Source organism: Exophiala aquamarina (assembly GCF_000709125.1).
Source record: "Exophiala aquamarina CBS 119918 chromosome Unknown aczIA-supercont1.3, whole genome shotgun sequence".
Lineage (NCBI taxonomy): Eukaryota > Fungi > Ascomycota > Eurotiomycetes > Chaetothyriales > Herpotrichiellaceae > Exophiala > Exophiala aquamarina.
Genome location: NW_013550585.1, coordinates 3921357 through 3947014, shown reverse-complemented (window position 1 = coordinate 3947014; position 25658 = coordinate 3921357). Strand labels below are relative to the sequence as shown.

At 52.0% G+C, this 25658-nt stretch overlaps 7 protein-coding genes across 7 annotated transcripts; 5 read left to right on the top strand and 2 right to left on the bottom strand.

The window, feature by feature from the left end:
- Positions 1–301: 301 nt before the first annotated feature.
- On the bottom strand, positions 302–2921 carry A1O9_04982 (kexin; the record flags this gene model as incomplete). Its single annotated transcript, XM_013407268.1, has 2 exons — positions 302–1082; positions 1141–2921. The coding sequence occupies 2 exons, from the start codon at positions 2919–2921 to the stop codon at positions 302–304; spliced, it is 2562 nt and encodes an 853-aa protein (XP_013262722.1).
- Positions 2922–4239: 1318 nt separating this feature from the next.
- On the top strand, positions 4240–9624 carry A1O9_04981 (uncharacterized protein; the record flags this gene model as incomplete). The annotated part of the gene is made up of 2 exons (XM_013407267.1): positions 4240–9077; positions 9144–9624. 2 exons carry the CDS (start codon positions 4240–4242, stop codon positions 9622–9624), a joined length of 5319 nt encoding a protein of 1772 aa, XP_013262721.1.
- A 1445-nt stretch (positions 9625–11069) lies between these two features.
- Positions 11070–12236, top strand: A1O9_04980 (oxidoreductase; the record flags this gene model as incomplete). Its single annotated transcript, XM_013407266.1, has 3 exons — positions 11070–11293; positions 11363–11662; positions 11726–12236. The coding sequence occupies 3 exons, from the start codon at positions 11070–11072 to the stop codon at positions 12234–12236; spliced, it is 1035 nt and encodes a 344-aa protein (XP_013262720.1).
- Positions 12237–13875: 1639 nt separating this feature from the next.
- On the top strand, positions 13876–16425 carry A1O9_04979 (uncharacterized protein; the record flags this gene model as incomplete). Its single annotated transcript, XM_013407265.1, has 1 exon — positions 13876–16425. The coding sequence occupies one exon, from the start codon at positions 13876–13878 to the stop codon at positions 16423–16425; it is 2550 nt and encodes an 849-aa protein (XP_013262719.1).
- A 1993-nt stretch (positions 16426–18418) lies between these two features.
- On the top strand, positions 18419–20315 carry A1O9_04978 (uncharacterized protein; the record flags this gene model as incomplete). Its single annotated transcript, XM_013407264.1, has 2 exons — positions 18419–18880; positions 18951–20315. The coding sequence occupies 2 exons, from the start codon at positions 18419–18421 to the stop codon at positions 20313–20315; spliced, it is 1827 nt and encodes a 608-aa protein (XP_013262718.1).
- A 2005-nt stretch (positions 20316–22320) lies between these two features.
- Positions 22321–23322, top strand: A1O9_04977 (uncharacterized protein; the record flags this gene model as incomplete). The annotated part of the gene is made up of 1 exon (XM_013407263.1): positions 22321–23322. One exon carries the CDS (start codon positions 22321–22323, stop codon positions 23320–23322), a length of 1002 nt encoding a protein of 333 aa, XP_013262717.1.
- Positions 23323–23777: 455 nt separating this feature from the next.
- A1O9_04976 (uncharacterized protein) lies at positions 23778–25516 on the bottom strand (the record flags this gene model as incomplete). The annotated part of the gene is made up of 2 exons (XM_013407262.1): positions 23778–25420; positions 25480–25516. 2 exons carry the CDS (start codon positions 25514–25516, stop codon positions 23778–23780), a joined length of 1680 nt encoding a protein of 559 aa, XP_013262716.1.
- Positions 25517–25658: the final 142 nt, after the last annotated feature.

The following is a 25658-nucleotide window of genomic DNA, read 5'->3' as shown; positions in this document are numbered from 1 at the left end:
TGCAAACACCTGCAAACCGGTGCCCCCAACGCCGCCCATCTTTTATGACGTCTGCAACCTCCCCCTTGCTCCTTGCCTCCTATTGCCTCCTTTGCACAGCCAGTTTCCAATATTATCGTTCGACAGCCAGCTGGAACAACAAGTCAAGGATTATTATAAGATCATGAAGTTACTCGAGTGAACGATGTCTAACTGCCCTTCAAGACTCTCTGTCCTGCTACAGGCACTGTCCAGAATGTCAACCACTTCAGGACCCAACCCTGAAGTCTCGTAACGATAAATGCCAAACGCCGAATGTGTTTTATGCCTTTTCCCTTCCTTCTGATCCTGACCCTGACCCAGTGTCTTCGGTCGGTGTATCCTGGTATGCTTCATCCTCACTATAAAGATCATCATCACTTTCCCCTGCAAAAGCATCATAGAGTTCGCCTCCTCGTCGCGCTCGGCCACCGCGGCCGCTTCTGGATCTCAATCCCTGTTGTTCATCTTCGTCAACATCTCCCACCATCTCAAATTCATATGCATCCCGAGGGTTGTTCCTCAGTCGTTTTCTACGTTGAACGATGAAATATGCTCCTAACCCAGCACAGAAAACGATGATGAGACCTAGGGAACCATATATCCATATCTGTGTTCGCTTAGAAACCCCAAAGGTTGGAAAGAAGGCCGGAAGAAAGCTGTCAGAATATGTATGAGTTGCCTCTGCGGCAGAGTCTGCGGCAGTGCTTGGTCCAGAGACCAAAGTCTCGGTTGCCACCGGTATGGCAATGGTATTGGTAGTGGTCACCGTCTCTGTTGTGTCTGCCCCTGGTTTAGGTTTGGTCGGGCGATCAATGTGGTCGGAGGGGGTTGCAGGAAGTGTCGTGGGGTGGGTTCCTGCCTCAAAGCTGGTCGTGCTCACTACTGCTGTCGCCGTTTCATGATCATCGTCATGCTCATCAGGAAGAGGGTGCAGCCCTTGAATCTTGGCGTCAATTGATTCACCCCAGAGGTTCAGTCGCCAGTCAATAAATGTTCCATTGAATTCATTTTCTTTGGTGTCTTTCACAATCACGGTCCACGTTCCAAAACCGCTTTCGCCCCTGGACAGATATTAGTCGTCGAAAGGCTGATCTTGTTGGCTGAAGAGTGAAGGCTTACCAGTGTGCAACAGACATGAACGTCCAATCATCATAACCATCCTTAGAACTGTCCGGGCGCCGAGCGGTTGCGATATGACTGACAACTCCGCTAGGGCTGATGAGATCAGCGCTCAGATCTCCTCTCCTGCCGTGCTGGACATTCATAGTAACGGTGACATGCTCAAGTCGTTCTATGTTTGCTTGCTGCAGCATGTCCGCTGTGACTTCATAGCTGGCTACGAGACCTTGGTCACCTTGTGGAATGGCATGTTGCACAGAGAGCCATGGCGAATGAAACCATGCTTGGGGTTTGACTGTTTCGAATTGTTTTGCAGCCTCCACAAAGCGATATGCATCAACCTTACCATATCCAAACGTGTGGCTGAACTTCTTCCCTATGGCTGTGTCCTGCCAATCATCATCGTCAAGATGTATCGGAACGGCCGTGTCGATACATAGATATTGGAGATCTCGCCAGCTTAAATCTGGTCGCACGCTGAGAGCAAGGGCGACAGTTCCAACGACCAGTGGTCCTGCAGCAGAGGTGCCACCATGACCATTATAACATTTATCTGTGCCAACATCAGTGGTGTGAATGGCATCCTTGGCGCCAGAGCTGTATGTTACGACCAACTGGGCAGAGCAGGGTTCCGAGTAATAAGGGTGGTTGCCGGCCCGGTCGATTCCACCAACTGTGATGCTGTATATGCTATTGGTGTAGCCGTCAAAATTGCAGTTGTCCTCGGCAGAAGCACCATTACCAGCTGCAAAGACAAAAACTGATCCCAGGCCACCTCGACCGCTTTGGACACCGTTGACCATGGCTCGTTGGATAAGGATCCCAGGAGCCTCCATAGTGGCACCATCATCCGGGGGACCCCACGAGCAAGAATAGATTTGATTCTCCTGATAATGATAATTGATGGCGGATGCCTCGTCTTCATCACTAATCGGCTTAGATAAAATGCGAATACCCGCAATCCTGCTATCATAAGCCATACCCACGCCGCATACGTTGTTTTTCACGGCAGCAATTTCGCCAGCGCAGCGAGTGCCGTGCTTGTCATCAAATAGCAACGGCTTTGGCTCGGGAGAGTTTTCATTGAAATCATACGAGCCTTCAGCGAAGTAGTTGTCCTTAAGATCATTGCTGTACATGTCAAGCCCGTCATCGATAACGGCGGAGATAGTGCCATTGCCTGTGATGCCTTGTAGCCAGACCCCGGTAACATTCATATCATGCCCAAGTTGTGTAGGATTGAAGAGATGCCATTGTTCCTTGAAAATTGGATCTTGTATATCGAGCGTTTTGGCAATGTTGTCTAAACGTTCTGCTGCCTCCTTGTGGACTTCGTCGAGTTCCTCGGTCACCTTTGAGTCACCCGAATTCTGAGAGGAACGCGCCGTGGAGTGAAGGGGTGGTGGGATTCTTTTCACATGTCGATGTCTCCTTTGCTGTTTCTCTGACCAAAGAACATCGTCCAAGTCGAGGGATATCAGTCGCTTGTAGGAAGGCGCCTCATTGTCCAAAGAACGCCGCCTGCGAGCTTTCCGTCTCTTTAATTCTTGTAGGGAGTCATCCAGGTCACGGCATGAGCCCTTAGGACAGGAGAAAGTGTGGTGATGGAGGAGTTCTCCAATCTGGCCTTCATACTTTATTCCTAGGCGATGGGCGACGTCCCAGGGATCGGCAGAGGACCTGAGATGGATGGCGAAATAGTCGTTTTCTTCATAGTGGCGCTGACCACCATGAACGCTTCCAGCAAACAACAATGTGCAGACCCATGACGACAGGCGCATGGTAGCAACTATGGGATCGTCACAGTTGGAGGAAACTCTTCATTCCTTGTACTGTTCACGGGAAAGATAACCAGGGGGAAGTGGCTTGCTTTTCAGAGACTTGTTTCTCCGTGTTTGAAGGCGTCGGCAGAGCCAGGCGGTGAACGGTGATACGTAGCAAAATAGCAGCGGGAAATAAAGAAGAGGAGTCAATGTAAATCCAAAGGAGTGGCTCGATGGCTTGGTCTGGTGAGGCTGATGAACGGAACAGAACAAGAACAGGCTTGCGCAGGCAAGTCCGGACTTGGGGCGCAGGCAAAGTTGAAAATCTGGAACGCTGCTAAGAAAGGTTAAACAAAGAACGTGAGATAGACCGACAATACCCAAGTTGTTCCGGGAGGGAACAGGTGTGCAGGGTTTTAGGAGGAATATTGGGAGAAGAGGCGACTGTTGAGGAAAATGTCGATGTTGGTATGGGTGGAATCTTGTCTCATATGGTCAGCCTCAGAGTCTGAAGTAGTACGGAGTACGAGTAGTATGCGGTCCCAAGTCCAGACTCCCAATTGAAGGTCTTAAAACGGCACGGTGGACATCTTGGTTTAGTTAGGGGGGAGAATGGTACCTAGATCACGTGGATACACGTGCCAGTGGTGATTACTGTGGAGTGGTTCACCTGATTGAGAGGAGAAGAATGATACGGTGGAGTAGAGCAGTGAGCGTGGTCGGTGAACCATTATGTACGTATGTACTCGTACGTCCTGTGCCAGGTGGTTATACGGATACTTCGTTAAAGCTTGCAGCATAAGGAGCCTAACCATGACCTGGGGACAAGCGGCTTGCTAGTGCCTCGCAGGCTGCGGGCCGCAGCTCCAGTCCGCTGGGTGGTGCCAATGATAGGCCTCACGCCCAGTTAAAGCGCGCCAGTAACCTGCCTTATGGGCAAGTTGCCGATTTTCCTGTTCAACGTGGTCATCGAACAAACCACACCTCGCATCCATTCTCAAGCATCTACCAGCCACTCTGAACATGGGTCTATCTTCCGCGTCCACCTTTTTCTTCTGCTCTGCCTTGTCTCTTGCGCTTCCTTTGCTCACTTATCAATTTACTGAGCATGGCTGCTTTCTTTCTTGTACATACATAATAATGCCTTTTCCAGATAGCCGCTCGTTCATCTCAATTGCCATTCCAACCTGATTGTGCTACCTTTCACTTCTGCCTCACTCGTACCACTCCTAGCCACTACTGAGTTTGACTCTTATATCTCCCCCAGCGCCCTGTGCTCTGAGCTGCTGCCCTGGGCGACTTCAGCTTGAAGTATACCTCGCGCAATTGCCAGACCATGGCTACCACGATGAATCCTGTCGGGATGTACCACGACCCCACCCTCGATGAATTACTCACACAATCCAAGGCTCCGTCCAAGAGCCACGGGTCAGATCGTCGCACCAGCAATAGCCAGCATCGCCGTTCAGCATCGGAGAACGTCAACTTTTCTGCTCTTCCCCCAGCTGCGCCCGAGGTTCCTCGTGGGCCCCCAATCTCATATCGTGGCTTAGGCCCTGCTGAGCCCAATATCCACAGATCCTTTTCCCAACGAGCGAGAGGTCGCCCTTTTGCGAAAGAAGCATTTGCTGATGAAGAGTTGTACCAACCCCGAGACAAGGATATCAAGCCGCAAGTCGCCTTAGAAGGCAACCAGAGAGACCTTCTTGCGAAACTTCCCAGAAAGCCTGCCCCGACAGAAGGTCTCCGCCTTAACACTTCCAACCTGAACGGCACTCCAGCTGTTGCTGCGCCACGAAGGGAGATTCAGTCAGCAAGACAACCACCGACCGACCATCAAAAACCAGTCCACAAGCCTAGGCGCATTTCCGACACGCCCCGGAATAACGAGGAGCCAATTTCAGCTGTCAGTCGATCGAGTGCTTTCCGTGATGAGGCCCAAAGACGAGATTGGGCCCCGGATCGGTCGCCTCTGCAGAAGCTAGAAGTCACTTTAAACGACATAAGCAAAGAAGAGAAGAGGGCCAGGGTTCAGGAAGCAGAAATGCTGTTGCGAGAACGGGACGCCAAGTTGGGATGTGGTCCTGCCGAATCCCCTAATGATAAACCATCGCCAGTCACGGGGAGTACAAAAGCGAAAGTCACGGCAAGACGTTCCAGCGCGAAGCGCGAACGTGGTCTTGAACATGAGGTACAGTCTGTTCAAGATGCTGTACTGGTCCGTAATCTAAGCACAACACAGCGACAACGTCTACAACATAGTACTACCGTCGACAGTCATCGCCCGGATATCCGAAGTCTTTCTGGTGAAAAGCACCCAGGGTTCGAATATACTATCTCAGCATCCCTGCACGATCAAGCTGCTAACTCCCGAGGAGCTAGCCATAAGTATAGACGGGGAGATTCGCCAGAAGATCCACCGGCGAGATCTTCCAAAGAGGTTTTTGACGAAGCTGCTGCAAGGCTGGAAAATTCAAACATGTCTCAGCAGCAAGCAACTTTTCCGCCAAATGCAGAAGGTTCCCCATCAGACGCGGTTCCTAGCCGCCGGACTCTTTCTAAGCGAAGAGCTGAGCCCACAAATGTTCGCCTACCTGCAAGCGGTGGACTAGCAGATCGCGAGAGAAATGCGTCTCACAAAGCAGCGTTAGAGAAGTTGACGGGAGTATCGCCTCCCGTTGCAAGGAGCGGTTCACGCAAGCTTCAGAAAAACGTACCAGCATCCGTTGAAGCAGCCAAAGCCCAACCGAGCAGGATACCTAGCAGGATTCCGGTACCGACTGAATCATCAGCCATCGCAGGCACCGCAGTCGAGAATCCTTTTCCTGCTCCAGACCATTCCAAAATCGAACCGTTGACCAGCCGTCCTCGTCCTCATACTCCAGTCGGCCTCGGATTGCAGTCTTCACCACATCCGAGCAGCCCGCAATCCCCACCAGCAAAGGTAGCCGATGTGACTCGACAAAGACAACGCAAATCAAGTGTCTCTTTCAAGGAGCCCATGACTCGTCGCCCAGTCGATGAATGGAAGGAGGCAGGTACCGCAAAGCTGACGAGCAGCGACTTCTTGAGCGACGACATTCCTTCCGCGGACAAGACTAAACCTTGGTGGGAACAGGGGCCAACAACTTCCACTCGCAGAGGCAGTAGGTCTAATAGAGCATTCGAAACAGCCCATTTGGATGGTCCTATTGACGACAAGACTGCCCAATTCAAGCCCAAACTTTTTCTTCGGTGTGGACCATTGTTGCGCTATACGGGTATGAAAAAATCGAAAGCGGAAAATGGCGAACTTGCACGGGAATCCTGGCGCGGCAGTGTTATGATTGTGACTCAGGATTCTCATTCTTCATATGATACTCCCCCCACTCTACGCCTGTTCGCACGACCGCAAAGATTGCTCCCACCTCCGCCGGACAAAGTTGCAGAAAATGATCTCAATCCGGAATACGTCGACCCTATTGCTGGCCTAACAAAACTCTCCAGAACTGGCCGAGCTCTATATGTCCGTCCGGTCGATCATTTGGAGGAGGGAAAGGACCTGTCGCAGATTGAGGATGATGATGGCCTTTTCGAAAGCTCTCCTAGCCCGTTGGATCTTGGTGGATCTCATGACACGGCATCGATGGCCAACAACAAGCGGATTTTCGACAAGGATGGAGAGCGGCTCGGAAGATACCAGGAAGTGCGTGGTGCGAGGTTGTTTGGAGATCCAGATCGCGATGTCACATTCTGGAGGTTTAATATCGAGGTGGAGCTCCAAGATCAACAGCAACACATTGCATACCGAATCAATCGTGGACCTGCGATTGGTTTCTGGGTTCCAGCGCGAGGTGAGACGATGAACATCATGTTCCACAGCTGCAACGGTTTCAGTCTCTCTGTCAATCCCGATAATTTCAGTGGTCCAGATCCATTATGGAGAGATGTTCTAAATACGCATCAAACTCGACCATTCCATGTCATGATAGGAGGTGGGGATCAAATCTACAACGACCGGGTAATGCTCGAGACCCAACATTTTGGAGAATGGACACGAATGCGGAATCCAGGCCACAAACATCACGCGCTTTTCACCAGTGAAATGAAGGAAGAACTTGAAACATTTTATCTGAATCGGTATGCTTCATGGTTTTCGCAAGGTTTATTTGGAATGGCTGCCAGCCAAATCCCCATGGTGAACATTTGGGATGACCATGATATTATTGATGGGTTTGGTTCATACCCCAACCACTTCATGGAGACACCCGTTTTCTCGGGACTTGGAAATGTTGCATTCAAGTATTACATGCTCTTCCAACATCAAAGCGTCCCGGAAGAGACCACGGCGCATGAACCCAGTTGGTTACTTGGGCGCGAACCTGGTCCTTATATCAAACAGCTCAGCAGAAGTGTCTTCATGCAGATGGGAAAGCATGTTGCATTCTTAGGTCTTGACTGTCGAACTGAACGGATGCGGAATGAAGTACTCAGTGTTGACACAATTGAGATTATACTTGACAGATGTCGCAAAGAATTAGTGGAGGGCGAGACGAAACACCTCATTGTTCTACTAGGCGTCCCTATCGCTTATCCTCGCCTCGTGTGGCTAGAGAACGTGCTCACCAGTCGATTCATGGACCCTGTGAAAGCCCTGGGAAGGGTGGGCATTATCAAAGGAGGGTTTTTGAATAAGTTCGACGGCGGCGTCGAAATCTTGGACGACCTGGATGACCATTGGACTGCAACGAACCACAAGCACGAACGAAATGATCTGGTCAAAGACCTGCAAGATCTTGCGGCAGAGAAATCTTGCAGAATTACAATCTTGAGTGGTGATGTTCATCTCGCGGCGATAGGGCAATTCCACTCAAACCCGAAGCTCAAGATTCCCAAAGATCGAGACCATAGGTACATGCCGAATGTGATCTCTTCGGCAATTGTGAATACTCCACCATCGGATATGTTGGCAGACATACTCAACAAGCGGAACAAAACTCATCATCTCGATAAATATACCGACGAAAATATGATCCCGATGTTCACACACGACGTTGACAGCAAAAAGCGCAATAACAAACACATGTTGCCTAGGAGGAATTGGTGCTCGATCCGGGAATATGTCCCAGGTTTAACCCCTCCGCCATCACCCCCAGAAAGTCCAGAAGTTTCAGAGGATGAAGAAGAGCCCGAGGAGTCACCTGATCAAGAGACTCGTCCTCGTCGCTTCTCATTCTCGAAAGAACATGTTAACCCTAGAGCTTTGTTCCGAAAGCTGAGTTCCCGTAAAGCTCCTCCAACGTCGTACCGTGACACAATGTATGAGCAGGATCACTCGATATCCTATGATGGTACCACACAGCCCCAAGCGCGTTCTTTTCGTCCGGGTAGCAACGCTTCTGGATCACGGCAGTCCTCGGCTGACTTCCAAGCCATTCCAGGGAAGCGAGCGTCCTCGTTCGACCATAATTCCTCTGGGTTCCCAGTCCGTCCTGGTATGTTTCGGCGTCGTCCCACGAATCTATCAGAAAAGGCCGCCAGAAAGGGCAACATTCCTGCGATTGATGCTGACGGCAACGAAATTGATGTGAACGATAGTGTCAACCTCGAAGGGGGGCTCGACGTTGTGCTCAACGTGGAGATCAACCAGAAAGACCCTTCAGGTATAACTATGCCTTACCGCCTCTTGATCCCCGCGCTTTGGTACGATGGCAGTTCAGATCGCGAAAAGCTTGATGAGGTTGAAGGGGTACAGAGAAGGCCAACGTTCCTCAATAGGATCGGCTTTGGGCCTGGCAGAAGCCATGGAGCGGCACGGAAGCAAGGAGAGGGCAACTGGGGCCAAGACTACAGTGAAGAAGAAAGCGTTAGCGAGGATGACGACGTGGAAAGGACGCGTTTGCCACGACGAAGATTCAGCCTATTTGGCAGCAGACGACGAAACCAGGCAGAGTATTTGAGTGAGACAGATTCGGAGCATGAGGATGAGTTGCCAGCACAGACGCCGGGGCAAGTACAATCGCCTCCACAACCTACTGGTGGCAATAGTGCGAGTCAACAGAAGTATTATCTGCCACATAATATGGCAGGCCCTCCAAGTCACGACTTTCTCTACGACACAGAAACACGCCCTCCACATTCGCACAGCCTTGCACCTGCACCGCATCCTAGCGTCCGGCGATCACTCACAATCACGTCTAGTTCCAAGCAACCATCACACCAGAATCAGCAGGTCTCACAAGTCAAGAATGACCATTCCAGCGTTCCTGCACGAGCAGCATCATCTACAACTACAGGCTCTAGGTCTGGTCATGTTGTATCCACCGGGAGGCAAGACGCCACCGAGTGGAACACCGACGACACGGGGAGTGGAATTTTTCAAAAACCTCACTGGCCTCGTGGTCAAGCTGCTGCCATTCCGGCAGAAACATTGGCGGGACCGGCTCCTGTGGGAACCAGTGGAAATGTTCCTCAGCGTCGTCTCAGCAAACAAGAAAGGATCTTGGGAATTTCATCGTCAGATCCTGAGCCACATGCGCCACCCCTGAGAGGGAACGGGATTATTGGCAAACCGTACGGGTTAGGTAGTCCTGGCGGTGACACCGGCGCAGGCCAACGATCTCTTGGTTATACTGGGATTGAAGCCTACAAAGAACCCAAACCACGAAGAGGATTCAGTTTGAGAAAGGCGAGGGATTGGCTGGATGGAAGAGGGAGAGGAGGCCAGGATGACTTCGACTAGAAAGGAATTCCATGGCGAGTGTGCACGTGATTGGGCCTCGGAAGAAGACGGGGGGCAAGTTTGCGAAATAATGGCCATGAGCGTGAAATTTTGAAATTTTGACCGATCAAATAATCTTCGACAGGAGCACATTGCAAAATCCATGACGATTGTTCGTACTCAGCCTTGGGTAGCCATTTGTTTCCCCGATATGTCCCGAGATATCGCTCAAGGCTCTCGCGCAGAATTACTCGAGCGGGCAAGCTCCTCGTGACTTTCCCAGTTCCAAGTTCCGGTAGCTACCCTGGATAGAGCCACCTGTGGAACCCCGGGAGCCAGCAGTGTGTTATCCAAGATTGGAGAGGTGGATGTGCATAGTCGCCGATGATGGCTGTGTCTCCATAGCCTGCTCGCCGTTATCCCACATGCCATTCTTCGACAGGTCACAACCAGATCAAATTTGGGAGGGCCAAACATGTCTTGTAAGTTGTTACTCAGCAATGCAATCTTTCACAATGGCAGCGATACTCAGTACAGGGCCCGGTAACGTGGCCCGATCCTGGCTGCAATCAAAAGCACCCTGTAAAACGCAATACATACTCGTAGTCTCCACATAAGCTTGAAGTTGTGTTAGTCATCAGGAGTGCATGATGTGAAAGACATCGCAGGGCCACTAAGGGACGACTCCCTCGTGTTTTGGGCCTCGCTGGTGAGTCAGCACCTATCAAGGGCACTCATGCTCAGTAATCGTAAATGCAAGGCCTGGAAGCGACTGGCCTGCGGAGCTACGAGCACCTGGTTTGGTAGTTCTTCATTAGATACGAGTAGCTTCAGCTGCACGTCTGCCGGGGGGGGCACGAGAAGCAAGAATGGGCCTTAGTCGAAGCGACCTCCCAGAGGCCGAGAGGCCCAGAGCCACCCAGATCTCCGTAGCCAGGCCCCAGGCACCCACCAGGTCTCCGTCAAGGCGTACGAGTACTCCGTACTCTTGTCCTGTAAAGCCCGGTTCGAATACGAGGGCGGGAAACTTCGCCAAAGGTCGGGTCTATGCAATTCGCAGGCCCGTGGAGGCATACTTTTGGCTAAGGCACGAGCTCGGTATGATTCCATTGAAACCCGTCCGTGCTTGGCCTCAAACGTGGCTCTCAGCCGAACGGGACGGCGTCCACTCAGCCATCCCACTCCTCCCTACGCTATGAGCATTGAGCATTGAGCACTGAGCACTCGCTTCTATGCTGTGTCTCCACGGAGACATCTGGCATTCGTTGATGACGCCTGATGACTGGTGACTGAAAATTGTCGCAATGCGGATTGGCTTCTGTGGCAATCCTATATTATGTGCCGTGACCCCTCGCACGGTGTCCTGCTCGGGCAATCCACATACATACAGTCCAAAGGACATTTCCCTCCGTCTTACGCTCTTACCCTCCTAACGGGATCACTGTTTCGTCTACACATCTCAAACCATGAATCCATCGAGGACTCTTTTCGCTCCAGCATTCACTGCGAATATCTCACGAGCAGCCGCCAAGGGCCTCTACACCTCAACCGCCACAACAGCAGGTCTTCGTGTCTCTTGTGCGGCAATCAGACCCTTGAATGTTGCCTCCCAAAGGAACTTTTCCGTCTCACACAAAGCCCAACTCGAGTTCTTCCCGCCGCCCAAGAACCTTCCTCATATCAAGCTAACGTACGTTGACCATGTATAACCGTGTTAGCCTCTCCCACGTCTGGTATGCTAACAGTGATGCAACTGCAGTCCACCATCATGGCCACATCCCGACGCTACTGAGAAACAACTCAAAGAGGTCGAGGTTGCCCACCGAGAGGTCCGTAGCTTTTCGGATTGGTGGGCGTACAACGCCATACGGTTTCTCCGCTGGGCGACCGACGTAGCGACCGGCTATCGTCACGATCCCAGCAAGCCCTATGTAATGAGCGAGAGGAAGTGGTTGATCCGCTTTATCTTCCTCGAGACCGTCGCAGGTGTCCCAGGTATGGTGGGCGGTATGCTCCGACACTTTCGGAGTCTTCGCAGGATGAAGCGGGATAATGGATGGTGAGTTTCCAAGGCATGGTCGGGACCTGTGGTGACTCGTCCGTAACTGACTCTCATCTGCAGGATCGAAACACTACTCGAAGACGCTTACAACGAGAGGATGCATCTTTTGACCTTCCTGAAAATGGCCGAGCCAGGATGGTTCATGAAGCTCATGATCCTCGGAGCCCAAGGTGTCTTCTCCAACGGCTTCTTCTTCGCCTACCTGGTGGCGCCCAAGATGTGTCATCGTTTTGTCGGCTACCTGGAAGAAGAAGCCACCAAGACCTATACTTATGCCATTGAAGATCTCGAATCCGGTAAACTGCCTGGGTGGGAGAACCTCGAGGCACCCGAAATCGCCATCAACTACTGGCACATGCCTGAAGGCCATCGGTCGATGAAGGATCTCTTGTACTACATCCGAGCCGATGAAGCCAAGCACCGAGAAATCCATCACACCTTTGCGAACCTGAACCAGGCCGAAGACCCCAATCCGTTTGTGTCCGAGTACAAGGATGACTCAAAGCCCCATCCAAGCAAGGGGATCGAGCACCTCAAATCCACCGGTTGGGAACGAAAAGATGTCATTTGAGTGAGACCATACACACATCCAAGACTTGTATCAGTACTATCTGAGGAATGCAACTCCCAAAACAGCACGCGCGTGTAAATGTACAGTTGATAAAGATGGATAATGAAACGAACCTTTTCGGGGACTGGAGTTGTTGAGCCGCAAACGTGTGTCGATCAAGGCACTGGTCGTACTCCGTACGGGCTTCCAGCTCCAACCGAAGGTGTGGGGGGGCTGATTGGGCGTTCAGGTTTGGCGTGTCAAGTCACAAGTAGGATGACTTGATGACAGGAGTCTAAACTGGTTCGGGTTCGGATTCGACATGGGTACCGAGTTGCAGGTCCGTCTGCAATCTGGCTAATGTAAGTTGCAGATTTCACAACAGAGACGGTCTGGAAACGGAACTGGACTGGTGGACTCCGGAGTTAAGATGGTCGGTCAATAACAATTGCTCCAGCAAGCTCTCGTTTGCGTGCCACAACATATTATGATGGTGGCCACCGTCCGTTGGCATTATCGTTATTGACCATGAGTGAGGTACAAGGTAGAAGAAAGCAACCAAAAGGAAGATTTTCTCAGGTGCAAATTCAATTCAAGTCAAGCTCAGATCTTGGAAAAATTCCGCACATTTTACGCGTAGGCACGTAAGATCTGTATTGGAATCTGCCGCAGATTCTGGTGGGTCCAGCTTTGGTGGAATACGAATGGAATGATCGACTGGGCAGGCATGGGGACCATAGCATTATGATGGACCAACTAATTGATTAGTTTAGTCCAAGTGAGATGATTTGTTTATTTTTGTGGATGATAATTATGTCAGGCTGCAAGTTGGACGTCAGTGAGTGGCTGGACACGTACAAGTTTTGACTTCCCAGGACGCGTTTGGGGGGCAGCGATGGGTGACCATGAGTGGCCATGGAGTCCATGAGTGGCACTGAGTGGGAGTGAGCGGACTGGGGTGGATTGCAGTGGGCCTGCTCCCTCTCCCTCTTCGTCCAGCCACAGATTTGCGCCGCGGGCTAAGTCGAGCCTAGAGACACGCCGTTGGGGCACGCTTGGGCGTGCTTGCTACTCGTTAATCGACCGCCTGGTCACCATTATGATTGGGGGCTTTGGGGCCTCGGGATCCGCAGTGCCCGCTGCCAACTGCGCACTCTCTGTACCCGTGGCTCTGCCTGATGCCTGCACCCGCACCCTGCTCCTAAGCGCCTAGCTACTAACCACCTTAGGCACCGTTCTAACTAAGACTACAACCGTAAGCGGCACCTGTACCTTAACTTGTAACTGTAACTGAACTGCCAACTTCAAACTTCACCTCACTGTTCCTCGACCCCAACCTGTCTGTATCTGAATCTGCGGCGCCTAATCAACCCACATCTCTTTGTGCTTTTTCCTAACCTCATACGACTTTCGACTCACCCGCAGTCAAACCATTTCATCATCACATCACATTTGCCATCTTGTCTCACTCACGCTGACTCGACTCAGCCAGTGTTATTGTTGTTGTTACCCCAACCTGGACTCAATCATATGACCGACCTTGCACCAACAGCAGTCCCAGCCTGCGCTGGCCCAGCTGCCCTTCGTATCATCTCATAACCACGAGCAGACCGATCTGCGCATGCCGTCTGGCATGACCTCTGCTCCCCGCCGTCCTTCGATGGTGGAAACGCAGAGTGAATTCGACCTACATCAACTTCTAGTTCCCACCCCAACCAACGATGTCCCTCCAGCTCATCACTCCTCCTCCGCCTCTTCCGGCCCCAGCAGCGATGCTGGCTCTTTTGTTTTCCCGGACAGCTTGTCCAGAAGCAACTCCGTCTACTCCTTCTCCAGAGCCTCCTTCAGCAGTCAATTAGCCAGTCTGACTTCCATGAGCCTACCCCAAGCCGAATCCCTCGCAGCCACCGTGACAAGTCTCCCCACCGCCCGAAAGGCCGTCAAGGCCCTAACCAGTGCCGCTGAGCAGATTCAACAGTGGAACAAGAAGGCGCTGAAGGTTTTGGAGAATCTTGATGCCGACGAGGATGTAGAATGGGCCGCCGCCGCCGGTAGGTTAGGTTTGGATGACACGGAGAACACCATCAATAAATTCGAGACTTTGATCAATGTCTATGTCATTTCCATCGAGGAGCTACAATCCCGCCCGGATATTGGCGATGCCAAAACCGAGGAGCTCCAGGCCGTTGTGGAACAGATGGAGTCCACCCTGGAAGGCTGGGAAAATGTCCGCCATGATTTGAAGAAAGTGCACGAACAGGTCGAGCTGGCCATGGAATGGGAAGAGCTGTGGGCAAAAGTACTAGGTGACGTCGGAGCAGAGATGGATAGCCTGAGTCAGTTAGTCTTTGAGATGGAAGAAAAGAGACACGCAGCCTATCAGACACAAACTCAAGCCGGCCCGAGTCAAGTCTTCGATTTGAACGAATTGGAAAGCTACATCGACGAGCCCTCTCAGAAAAAGACGACGCCCAACTCACGTTTCAGTCTCCCACCCTTTGAATCCTCACCTCTGGGGTCGCCCATCATCGAGAACCCTGCCGACGATTCGAACTTGCTTGCTCTTTTCGCGCGCATGCAACCACTGAGAGCATCGTTAGATTTCCTGCCGATGAGATTGTCGATGTTTCAATCACGAGCCGAGAAAATCTTCCCAACAGCCTGCCGAGAGCTTGATGACAAATGTGCGCGACTAGAAAGAAATTGGACGGACCTGTCGAAAGAAGCGGACAACTTACGCCGGGAATTGAGTGAAGACCGTTGGGTGATAGTATTTCGCAATGCTGGTCGACAAGCTCAAAAGATGTGCGAGTCCGTGGAAAGGAGCATCGTCAAGGTTCAAGAGGCCATTGGCGAAGAATATCAACCGACAAATCCTGCTGCTCTAGCGAAAAGGATTGAGAGCTTCGAAGCAAAGAAGATGCACTATGTCCCTGCCATTGGCAGAGTGCTTGCGATTATCCAAAAGGGCCTCAAAGACCGGCTTACGGTGAACGGCGAGATTCTACGCTTACACAAAGACCTCTCATCTAGAATGAGAGATTTGACTGATACGATGGAGGATATGGACTCCTTACTGGAACCATTTACCGCTCGACACAACTCGAGATTACGCGAGTCAATCTCCAGCATCGTCTCAGCCGATCGCTCATTCACCAGTACCACATTTCCGGGAACGCCAGGAAGTTCGCCGCCGTCCTCGATAGATCTGCCCCCTCAACGGAGTGAGCAAGTCACTCCCAAATATGGTCTCAACGGATACAGTAAGCCGAGGGCTGCATCCTCTAGTCGACCACCCCCTCTTACCTCGTCGAATCGACGATCATCGATGCTCCCACAGAGTAGACGGCCCACGACTCCGATGTCCCAGGCTAGCAGTTCGATCATGCGACGAACGGCTTCACCTTTACCGGGTCCTCCGTCGGTCTATCGTCAAGGCGTGTATACCCCACCAGTAGCGCCTGCTCCTCGACCGGGGCCAACACCTGTTTCAAGCAAACCACGATGGTCAGCGGTGGTCAAATCGCATGATTCAACGCTGGCGCCAACCTATCGGTCATCAGCATCAACTTCACCTTCAAGCATATCGACAATGCGGAGGTACACACCCCGGTCGATATCGTCAAGTACTGCATTACCACTACGAAGCCCCCTCAGTCGGGAGACTTCAGCTTCACCAAGTGCTTTATTACCCACCCCTGCAGAACGGGAAAGGCAGCAATTCAAGTCATTTGCTGAGAGAGTTGCCGATCCATCACCTGTGAGAACGAGTAGCTTGATGGATCCTGTACCTTATCACCGAGGACGCAACTCGAGTGCGCCTACAGGAACCATCAGATCGCCTTCGTCTCTTGCGGTACATAGTCAGCAAAAACCCACCATGAGCGGAGTTACTCGACCTCCGTCGTCACTCAGCCGGAGTTATCACTCGACGCAAACCTTGCCATTGAGAAATACCGCGCCGAATCCTCGAGCGGATAACAGAAAAGCGACACGAAACAGAGAGGACTCTCTGGGTTCGGACGAGCTGGACCGAGCCAGCGAAAACGAGGATGATCGGATCACCGAGCCGAATTCGAGTCCGCTTTCGAAAAGAACGATCACCAGGCCAAGTAGTGTTTTGGCAAATAACAAAGGGAAAAGAATGTCATTACTGCCAGTTCCAGTTGGAGGTGGCAGGCAGAGTTCATTAGGACATAGGATCTCATGAAAGAAAGAAGAGAGCTTGACCAGCCGGCCTGAACATAGCACTCATATCACAGCGTCAGTTGTTGTCGGTGTTTTTTTGGATCAGATGAGGGTGAAGGCAGCCTCGACGAACAGCGTTCCCCCGTGAGGGTTCTTTTTTCAACAGCGAAAGTTCAGTGTCCAGCGTACAAGCGATGTTTGATTGATTTATTTTCCAACTATCCCACCCCGAATTTCCTTTTGACGTCACCCCCTCCACCGTCACCTATCCTCGCTGCCATGCTAGGTAGCTAGGTAGCTAGGTAGTCAGTCAGACGGATCGCTCATTGCGTTGTAAGTAGGCAACGGCGCGAGTACGCGAGATAGCATAATTGAGAAAGAAAATGCAACATTACAACAACCCGGACCTGGAACTAGTCAATATTATTAACAATAATATGCGTACTCGGGTGCCGTGTCGCGCAGGTGTTTTTATATAAAAGAACTTCGTTGCCTACCTACCCTCCTAGGACCCTTAATCTGTTTGAAATCGGGTCGGCCTCTCCGCCCTATGTCAACGGTCGGGTTCTAAGCAGCAAGCCACAATACCACGAGACACACCCAAGACTCGAGGAAAGAGTCCTGTACTGACTCTTGAGTTGTCGTATGGTAGCAACGGTAGCACTGCGCGCAAAGTGACTTTTGATGTACTGTACCAGTCCTGTCGGGCCAGAGTTCAAGCCACTCGAAACCCTTGAAAGACGTCGTCTGCCTGGGCACTGGTATAGAACTGCCAAATTAGGTAAGGCCGGTCTTGGCACTCTCGTACTGCCAGCCCGGCCAGTCGCGATTCGCTGGAGAGACGCCTTCAAGATACTGTAATACTTTTTCGCTTGTACCTGACCTTTGGTCCTTTGGGCTGTTTGAGTGTGCCCCATCTCCTAGGACCTCATCCCGTCTTCTAGGGTTTCTTAGCTTGATCCCCAGACCCTATTTCGAGGTCTCTCAGACTGCTTGTTTCCCTGATTCAACTTCTCAAGCTTTCTCCTTTGGAGTCTTGAGACCTTCAAAGGCCCTGATAGCTCAGATCGGATGTTGTAACCCTGACACAGCCCTGAATGCCACATGGCTCACAAACCAGCTCGGTCTCTGTCCTTTACGGGGAGGGGACATGCAAGTTGCGATTGGTCACATTGTCTCGAACTGGATGTACCAAGCACCATCTATCTTACTGGCATCTCCTTTTCGAATGAACAATGCCATTCTGACTGAAATCCGATGTCCTGACTCTTCAGGGCTCGTATTCAGCTCTGGCGCGAGATGGGTTCCTGGCTCTCTCCATGTCTCAAGGGGACCAACAGACCCAGCGCCGCCATGATGGGCTATGATTTCTAACTCATATAAAATGGCTGTCGATCTGTCGTATCGTCTATCTGGTAGGTTTCCAGGCACCACAGCTGCAGCACCTCGTGGTACATTTTTTGCATAGTCTTCTTATGCGGAAAGCTCCCTCTCCCAGCCCACATTCTCGCTATGTCTGTCATCACAGAAGCCGATATATACACTGGTGTTTGGGTCGACTGGTCTCGCGGAGCAGTCCTTGGTAGTACTGTTACGCGATCGGCTCGCTATGCGTCAGTACTCACTGCGTTTCTCGCTCTTTTCGTCACGATAGTCGGGTCCTGCCTCTAGAGGATATGCAGCTTCCTCATCCACCAATACTCCTCCAATCCAGACGCCAAAGACGGCCTACATCACCAGCACCAGCTCATGTTACGGAACACAGGATCTCCTGCAGAAGCAGCCAAGTCCTTTGGTGGAATCGCCTGGCACTGGAGAAGAAACGGCCCTAAGGCGTGGATGCGGGCACTCCTCTTGCCCTCTTTTCGCTCGTCTTCCTTCTCGCCTTCAGCGTCGCCTGCGTCCTTACCGGTCTTGTCACTCGTGCTGCTGGCTCACAGAGACTCATTGCCAGCGAAGACTGTGGGTCCTGGGCAATTGATCAGTCGGCTAGTGCCCTTGATCGCCAACTCGCAATGCAGACGAAGGCCCACAATGACACGATCCTCGCGGCGACCTATGCGAGACAGTGTTATGGTCAGGACGCTGCTCTGAACAAGTTGCGCTGCAGCATGTACACCAAGCGATCCATCGCTTGGACTGCCTCGGAAGTCGATTACCCTTTCGCCGGTTCCATCTGCTCTGCCCCCCTTGCGCTTCAACTGGATTCTGAAATCATCGACTCACATATGGATCTGGGTATGAACACCCCCGATTCTGCACGCGTCGGCTTCCGAAAGGTCACCACTTGCTCACCCCTGAAAGTCACCCCTGAATACGGATCGGTCGTTACGTCGACTGGTACTGATCGCTTGGGTGTCGAAGATGACAGGATCCGAGAGTATCAGTATGGCACATACTCTAGTACGGGTCTGGGCAAGAATGTTACCTACATGTACAATCAGCACGCCTACATTGATGGATTTGGCTATGACTCGGTGTAAGTTTTCTCATCATCTCCCCTGTTTATCCCATGCGCAGGAAGCTAACAGCTTTCTCACTTGACAGTGCAACCGAAGCGTCCCTCGAATCGGCTTTCTGGGAGTCCATCCCCAACTCGTCCAAACCTCGGCCGACCTGACCCTAATCTTCCTCGCCCCAAACGCCATCAAATACTCCTACCCCGACAACACCCCCTTCTTCAGCGCAAACTACTATGCCGATCTCGGCTCATTCAACGGCGTCAACCTCTCCTATTGCTCCGCAGACGAATACGTCAACACCAAGGCCTGCCAAGACCAATACCAATACTGCAACGGCGAATCCCTCGACAGATGCACCCGGCTGACTGCCTACCAACAAGCGTACGCCGCCATCTTCAACTCCACCACTCTGGACTTCAACGCCGTGCAGGAAAGCGTAGCAGCACGCATCATCCTCAACACCCGCACGCTCAGCATGTACCACAGTATCGGCGGGCGAGGGGTGCAGGCGCTGCGCGTCTCGGAAACCATCCAGGAGCGCAACCAAATGGTGCACATCCCGCACAGCCAGTGGCAGGCCGCAGTCGCCAGCTGGCTCGGCGTCAGCATGGCGCGCCTGCAGCGCTCCGCTGTCGAATACGCAGCCCCGAGCCTCCGCAAGTCCGAGTACCCTGCAGGCGCACACCCGGGGAAACTTGACACGCCCATCTCGCGCGCGATGTGCTACAGCCAGAAGGTCGGGTTGGTGGGCGACACGATCTCGTTCTCCGTGCTGGGGCTCGTGATCATCCTCACGGTCGGCAGCGCTGCGATCCTGCTGTATCTGGTGCTCGAGCTGTGCGTGGCGTGGTTCCGGCACCGCCAGGACGGAGGTAGCTACCGTCGCGTGCGGTGGGTCATGGACGAGAAGATGCAGGTCCAGCGCATGATGTTCGAGGAGGCCGGCATGGGCGGCACGTGGACGAACCTCGCTGGCGCGGTGCCCGTCACGCAGACGAAAGAGGTCTTCGCAGCTCTCCGTCATGTTGATCCTGCGCATCCGCGCCTCGGGAGGCAGTGGACCCGTCTTGGAGAGGGAGACGGCCGCGCACAGCAGCAGGTGTATCTCATCGACAAGACTGCAGGTGCGCAGCAGCCAACGGGAAATGCCAACCCGTATGTCTCGCCCATCGGAGAATACATCCCTGTCCTCGGCACTGCGACCGCTGTGCCCATGCCCACTACACCACCATACCCGAGTGACAAGCACGGCGGTGGCGGCCAGCAGACATCCCAGGTCTACCAGAAACAGGTCTACCACGCGCTCACGCCGCGGGGGGCACTCTCCCGCGGGAAGTTTCGATGGCAATGGCAATGGCAATGCGATCGCGCATCCGAACGCCTATTAAGAGGTTTATTGGTCTTACATTGTGCGCGCTGTTGGTGTAAGCCGGAGGCATTTGGATCATAACCGACATTAAAATCGTTTGGCATGCGGGAGGGATAAGCGTCGAGATTTTATTGCATATCGATGGACGACGATGGGTCGGGGCTTGGTTCGGACATGGCTTTGGCACTGGCATGCATTTCTAGAGGTCAGGGGTAAAAGCAAATGCCAAATCGCGTAGACATACAGACCGACAGAAGTTCTACTTGTTCTGATTCTTGTTCCTTGTGTATATAGCATGGATGGCACTGGAAGTGAGGAGATAGCATCAGACACGCTGGGATATGTCACATGAAGAGTATGCTGTTTACAGTCCCTCCGTCCACAACCAAACACTACCAAGAGTGCCTTCCTTCTGGTATTGGCCTCATGAGCAGATAATTGGCTGTTCTCTTTGTATCCTCGGCAACTCACAGGTTTCATATAGAAAATTTAGACGATGGCAAGGTCTTGTTGATTGTTTGGTTGGCTGGTTGAGGAAATCCGTAGGCGTATTATACAGAGATGCAGTGACTCGCACTCTCGTGACCCAGGCACCAGATCGCGGGTTCGTGAACTGTCACTTCTTACCACTCCGCTAAGTGAGCTTTTCAGCCAGTCTGATAGCCCTCTCTGCCTCCGGGTGAGCACAAAAGTTCCCAGGTTCAATTCCCACTCTTTGCAGCCCACAGCGAGTCCGTAGTATTTCCATACGCGGAGTCAAGCCATGCATGAGCGAGATGCTTCATGGACACTGGTACTAGGAGCGCCGGGGCAATTTTTCCACGTCCGAAATCATGCTGCACGGGACACGAGAGCGTGCCAAAGTCTCAGCCTCGCCAGGACAAATGCTGGATTTATCAATCACTCCCCCAGAAATCGCCCCAACAATCAAGCCAGACATATCGTTTGTAGTTCTGGTCGGCAAGTCAACTCACGTCAGTCTCCGAGCTGGATGAATAATAGGATAAGCCCGATTAAGTTGCGGCACCCGTGAGCTTTTGGCGAATCCCGTACCTCGCCTCCACCAGAAGCACCAAAAGTGCCCTTGCTTTTACCGGAGAGAGTAAACCGTATGATGTCCGATAAGTTGATCCGGAAAAAAACGAACAAGTCGTCCCTGGGAACTTCTGACCTGTCAGTTTATCCTCCTTGCAACCCTTATCCTAGTACGGCTAGGGCGGCTTGCAAGCATTGGTTTTTGGTTTTTTTTTTGCTGGCTTTTTATTTTGCCTTGATTGAGATAGAGGCTTCAGCTCTTCTCTTTCTCTTCGACTAGGCTAGTAAGTAAAAGTCTTTTCTTTTTATAGAATATACTTGTAATACACCAAACCTATCTGCCCTTAAAGCATCGATACTAAGACATAGAGTCTCTTCTCCGATCTTACTGAAAGCGGGGTGGATCCTGCTTACCGTTCAGTAGAACAGGGATGAAGGCTATCCGATGCCTACAGACCTTAAGACCCTGTTGGAACTAAAGTCGTGCTGGTTTGGTTGGTCTCTGTCGAGATGACTAGATTAGAAAATGATGAGGAGCGAGGTTGGGTGTTGGATTTTGGAGTCGCTCTTTCAATACCAAGCTTTTTCTAGGGTCGGCTATGGCACTTGCCGAATGCTTAGCATCCGGTCTTGCAAGGGCCAAGGGCTGTTCAACAAACTGGGAAGGAGACGCCTAGAGAGAACGACAACGACAAGTCCCTGGGCCTCTGATGTCTAGATATGGGTATTAGGTGCCTGATCCCTGGATCCGTGTTGCTGGTTGGCTGCAAGTATAGAATATAGATGCGGCAGCCTCGTTAATTAATCTATTACATGGGCTGTCGAGTTTTCCAGCAAGTAGGTTCGCACTATGTATATACGAGCACATCTGGATCTCGGTAAATAATAAGATTACGAATCCGTCTCCACTCTTGGTTCACCTCAATAACACGGGAGCCTAGCAGGGCATTCTTCCCTGCCGCAAGTCTTTGACTGCATGCCAGAGAGACAGTCTAATCTGTGGCAGTGAAAATAGTCAAAATCAAGTGGAAAAGGACCCTACCACGTCAACATGACTTCAGCCCAGAGGCCTCATCAGGAGGAAGCGACATTCCGCAACTACGATACCTCGGCTGCGAAACGATATGCTCAGTACCGGAGTGGTTGGTCTGACTCCCTCATCCAGACGCTCATCTCGCAACACACTTCCTTCGGTGGCGAGAACGGCCTCCTCTTGGACATCGGCTGTGGCCCGGGCAATTCTACAAGAGACCTTGCCCCGCATTTTCAGAGCGCTCTGGGGGTCGATCCTTCTCCAGGCATGGTTGAGGTTGCTCGCGGTATCCCCATCTCAACGGCTCGCGGTGAGCCCGTAAGATACGAAGTCGGGAAAGCGGAGGAAATGAGCTCTCTTCCGGCTTTGGCGCAGCTCAGTCCCGAGAGTCATGGGAAAGAATGTGTGGATCTTATCACCGCCTCGACTGCTGCACATTGGTTCAACATGCCGCCATTCTGGGCGGAGGCGGCCAAGATCTTGAAACCGGGTGGGAGCGTGATTCTCTGGTGTGCAGGTGGCTTCTACATTGATGCTAATAATACACCGAATTATGACAAGGTTAGACAGCTTCTTGATCGTTTCGAATTGGAAGTGCTCGAGCCATTTTCTACTGAAGGAAACGTCCTGTGCAGGAACCTTTATGTCGGACTAAAATTACCATGGGATTGCGTGAAAGATGACCAAGAACTGAAGGATGTCCTGGAAGTATTCGACCCCAAGGACTTTACAAGGCTGGAGTACAACAAGGACGGTTACGTTGCGCCAGGAGAGTCGTTCGTGCGAGGCGGTCGGTCTGACTTTGACACGATGAAGAAACTCATGGGCACAGCTAGTCCGGTCCAGAGGTGGCGGGAAGCGTACAAGGAGCAGTTACAGAACGGACAAGTCGAAGATTTGCTGGACAAGGTGATGAGAGAAATCAAAGAGCTTTTCGCCGAGGTCGAGGAGGGAAAGGATAGGGATTGGATGGATGTTGGTAGTGCTGTTGCTGTGCTCGTTGTCAGAAAGCGGAGGTGAAAACCCATTTGTCAGCGAGGTGGGAAGGGCGTCCTTCAGTGTTCATAGTACTATCCGAATTGCAAGAAATGGCTAGCACTCTGGTGTATAAATGCATTCAATGGCATGATTCCGTTTACTATTTCCTTCTTACGTTGCAGGCGCTGGTGGGCAGGCTGGCATGTAACAGGGAGTACACCGTTGAGTCTCAAATAGTCCTGAAAACATCCTCAGCCCGCTGTTGTTATTCCCTTGAACAGCTGTTCCGTTCACCTGCCTCTCAGAGCAGTGCCCATATAACAAGTCAACTCCTGGGACACGAAGGCACTCTTGCCATTTTCAAAGTTCAAGTCGGGCAAATTGGCAAACCGTGTCTTCCAACTCCAGGGCGCCTGAGAGCCATCTCCATTTTCGCATTCCCGACAAACGCGTATTTCCTGGACTTCGTTCCCGCGCCCAATGATCTCTCAACTAGGCTATCTGGCCTGCGAATGACTCACCTTCCACTCATCCAACAAGCCCTTGAAGTCTCTAGGAGAATAAGGGGTGCTGATCTCGGCGAGCCACGAGTTTTTCCTATGGTTCTTCAGCTTCATATCGCCAAGCAGAAGATCCATGTACGGGAGAGCCTCGAACACGAAGTCCGGCAGCGTGGCGCCATATCCACACGGATACCGCCATTTGCCCCATTGGGTGTGCAGCATGACTTCTTCAGTGACCTCCTGTTCGGTCTGTGCGAGCCGATCGATCTTGCCGTGCAGGTACAGCGAGATCCAGAGCCCTTGGACGCTGGCGCAGATGGATGTGCTCACGGTCGACACCATGCCTGCGAAGGCGATGTTCTTCGCTCCGATCATGGTCGGCGGGATCATGAATCGATATAACCGTAGGGGATCGCCTTTCTTGGGCTCGCAATTGAGTTGAGGCTGGTCTCTCAGGCGGGGAAACATCTCGAGTACTTTCTCGTCGGCTTCTCTGTTGAGCATTTCCTTCTCGGCCTTGCTGTATTTCAACCCAAGCGCATATTCGTCCAACCCGTCGAATTTCAAACCAGACTCCTTTTTCCATCCCGTCGAGCAGACGATTACGTCGGTTTCGAGCTTGGTCCCAGACGCAAGCACGACGGCCTTGGGCTCCAGATGGTTGATGTTTTCAACGTGGACGCGGATTTTGCCTTGCCGCACCATGTCGAATAGAGACGTGTCGTAATTTTGGATGCTGAGTCCGCTGCCAATCCAGAAAGCCGAGTGCCAGGGTTTGAGCTTCTTCAGCTCTGGGTGGTTGTCGTAGCCGTTCAGTGTCAATACATCGTTGCTGAGGACTTTCCAGAATGTGTTGACTAGCCATCGTCCGATGAACGTACCGTGCAGGAAGTTCCGGATTGTGGGGAACCCGTCCTCGCCTCCCCATGGACAAGGGCTGAACCAAGTCATCCATCGCAGATGTAACAACTGGTCGAGCCGCTTCTTGAAAGGTGTAACAAACATCGGAGCGATCCACACGGGCCCATGGCCGTCCGGGCGCACAACTAGATCGACAGTTGCACCATCCTCGACCATGGCATATGCTACATCGAACGCTGACTTGGCGCCACCCACCACCACAGCATTGTTCACTTTGCCCAAGTGGGGAGCCTGCTTGCAAAAGTCCTTTGCGTGGAATAAGGGTGCACCAAACGATTCCGACCCAGGATACTGAGGCATGTTTGGAGAAGACGTCAAACCTGTCGCTAGGATTAATTTTGCTGTTTCGATAATCCGAGATCCTTTAGCCCTGGGAAGGGTAATGGTCCAGCCATTGGAACTACTCGGCGCTATCTTCTCGACACTGGTATTGAATTGAATCCGCTCAAATACACCAAAGTGTTTGGCGTAGTCTGTTAGATAACGGTGTAAGACGGCTCCTGGGATGTGCTGGAACGGGCCCACGCCGTAGATTTCCTCGGACATGGGGAAGTCAGGATACTCGTAGGTTCCGATCATGTTGTTGGACTTCAATCCCGGGTAGAGTCGAGCTTGTCCCCACGTGCCGCCACAGGTGTCGGCACTCTCGAAGACGGTCATCTTCTCCGTGGGATACATCTCGAGATATGCTTTGGCGGCGGCGAGGCCGAACCAGCCTGTAAGTGAAATGGGGTCAGAATGGGGCCTCAGAGGGGAGATTGAGGGATGTTCCTACCGGCACCAACAACTACAATGTCATACCTTTCGCTCATAATGGGTGATTCTGTAGGTTGCAATAGTTTAGGAAAAGGATAGGTGTTCAGGACTAGTTTCAACAACAACAGCAGCAGCAGCAGCAAAGAAGAAGAACAACCTGATGGGGAACTTGTTGATGGAAAGAAACCCCTACCGCCT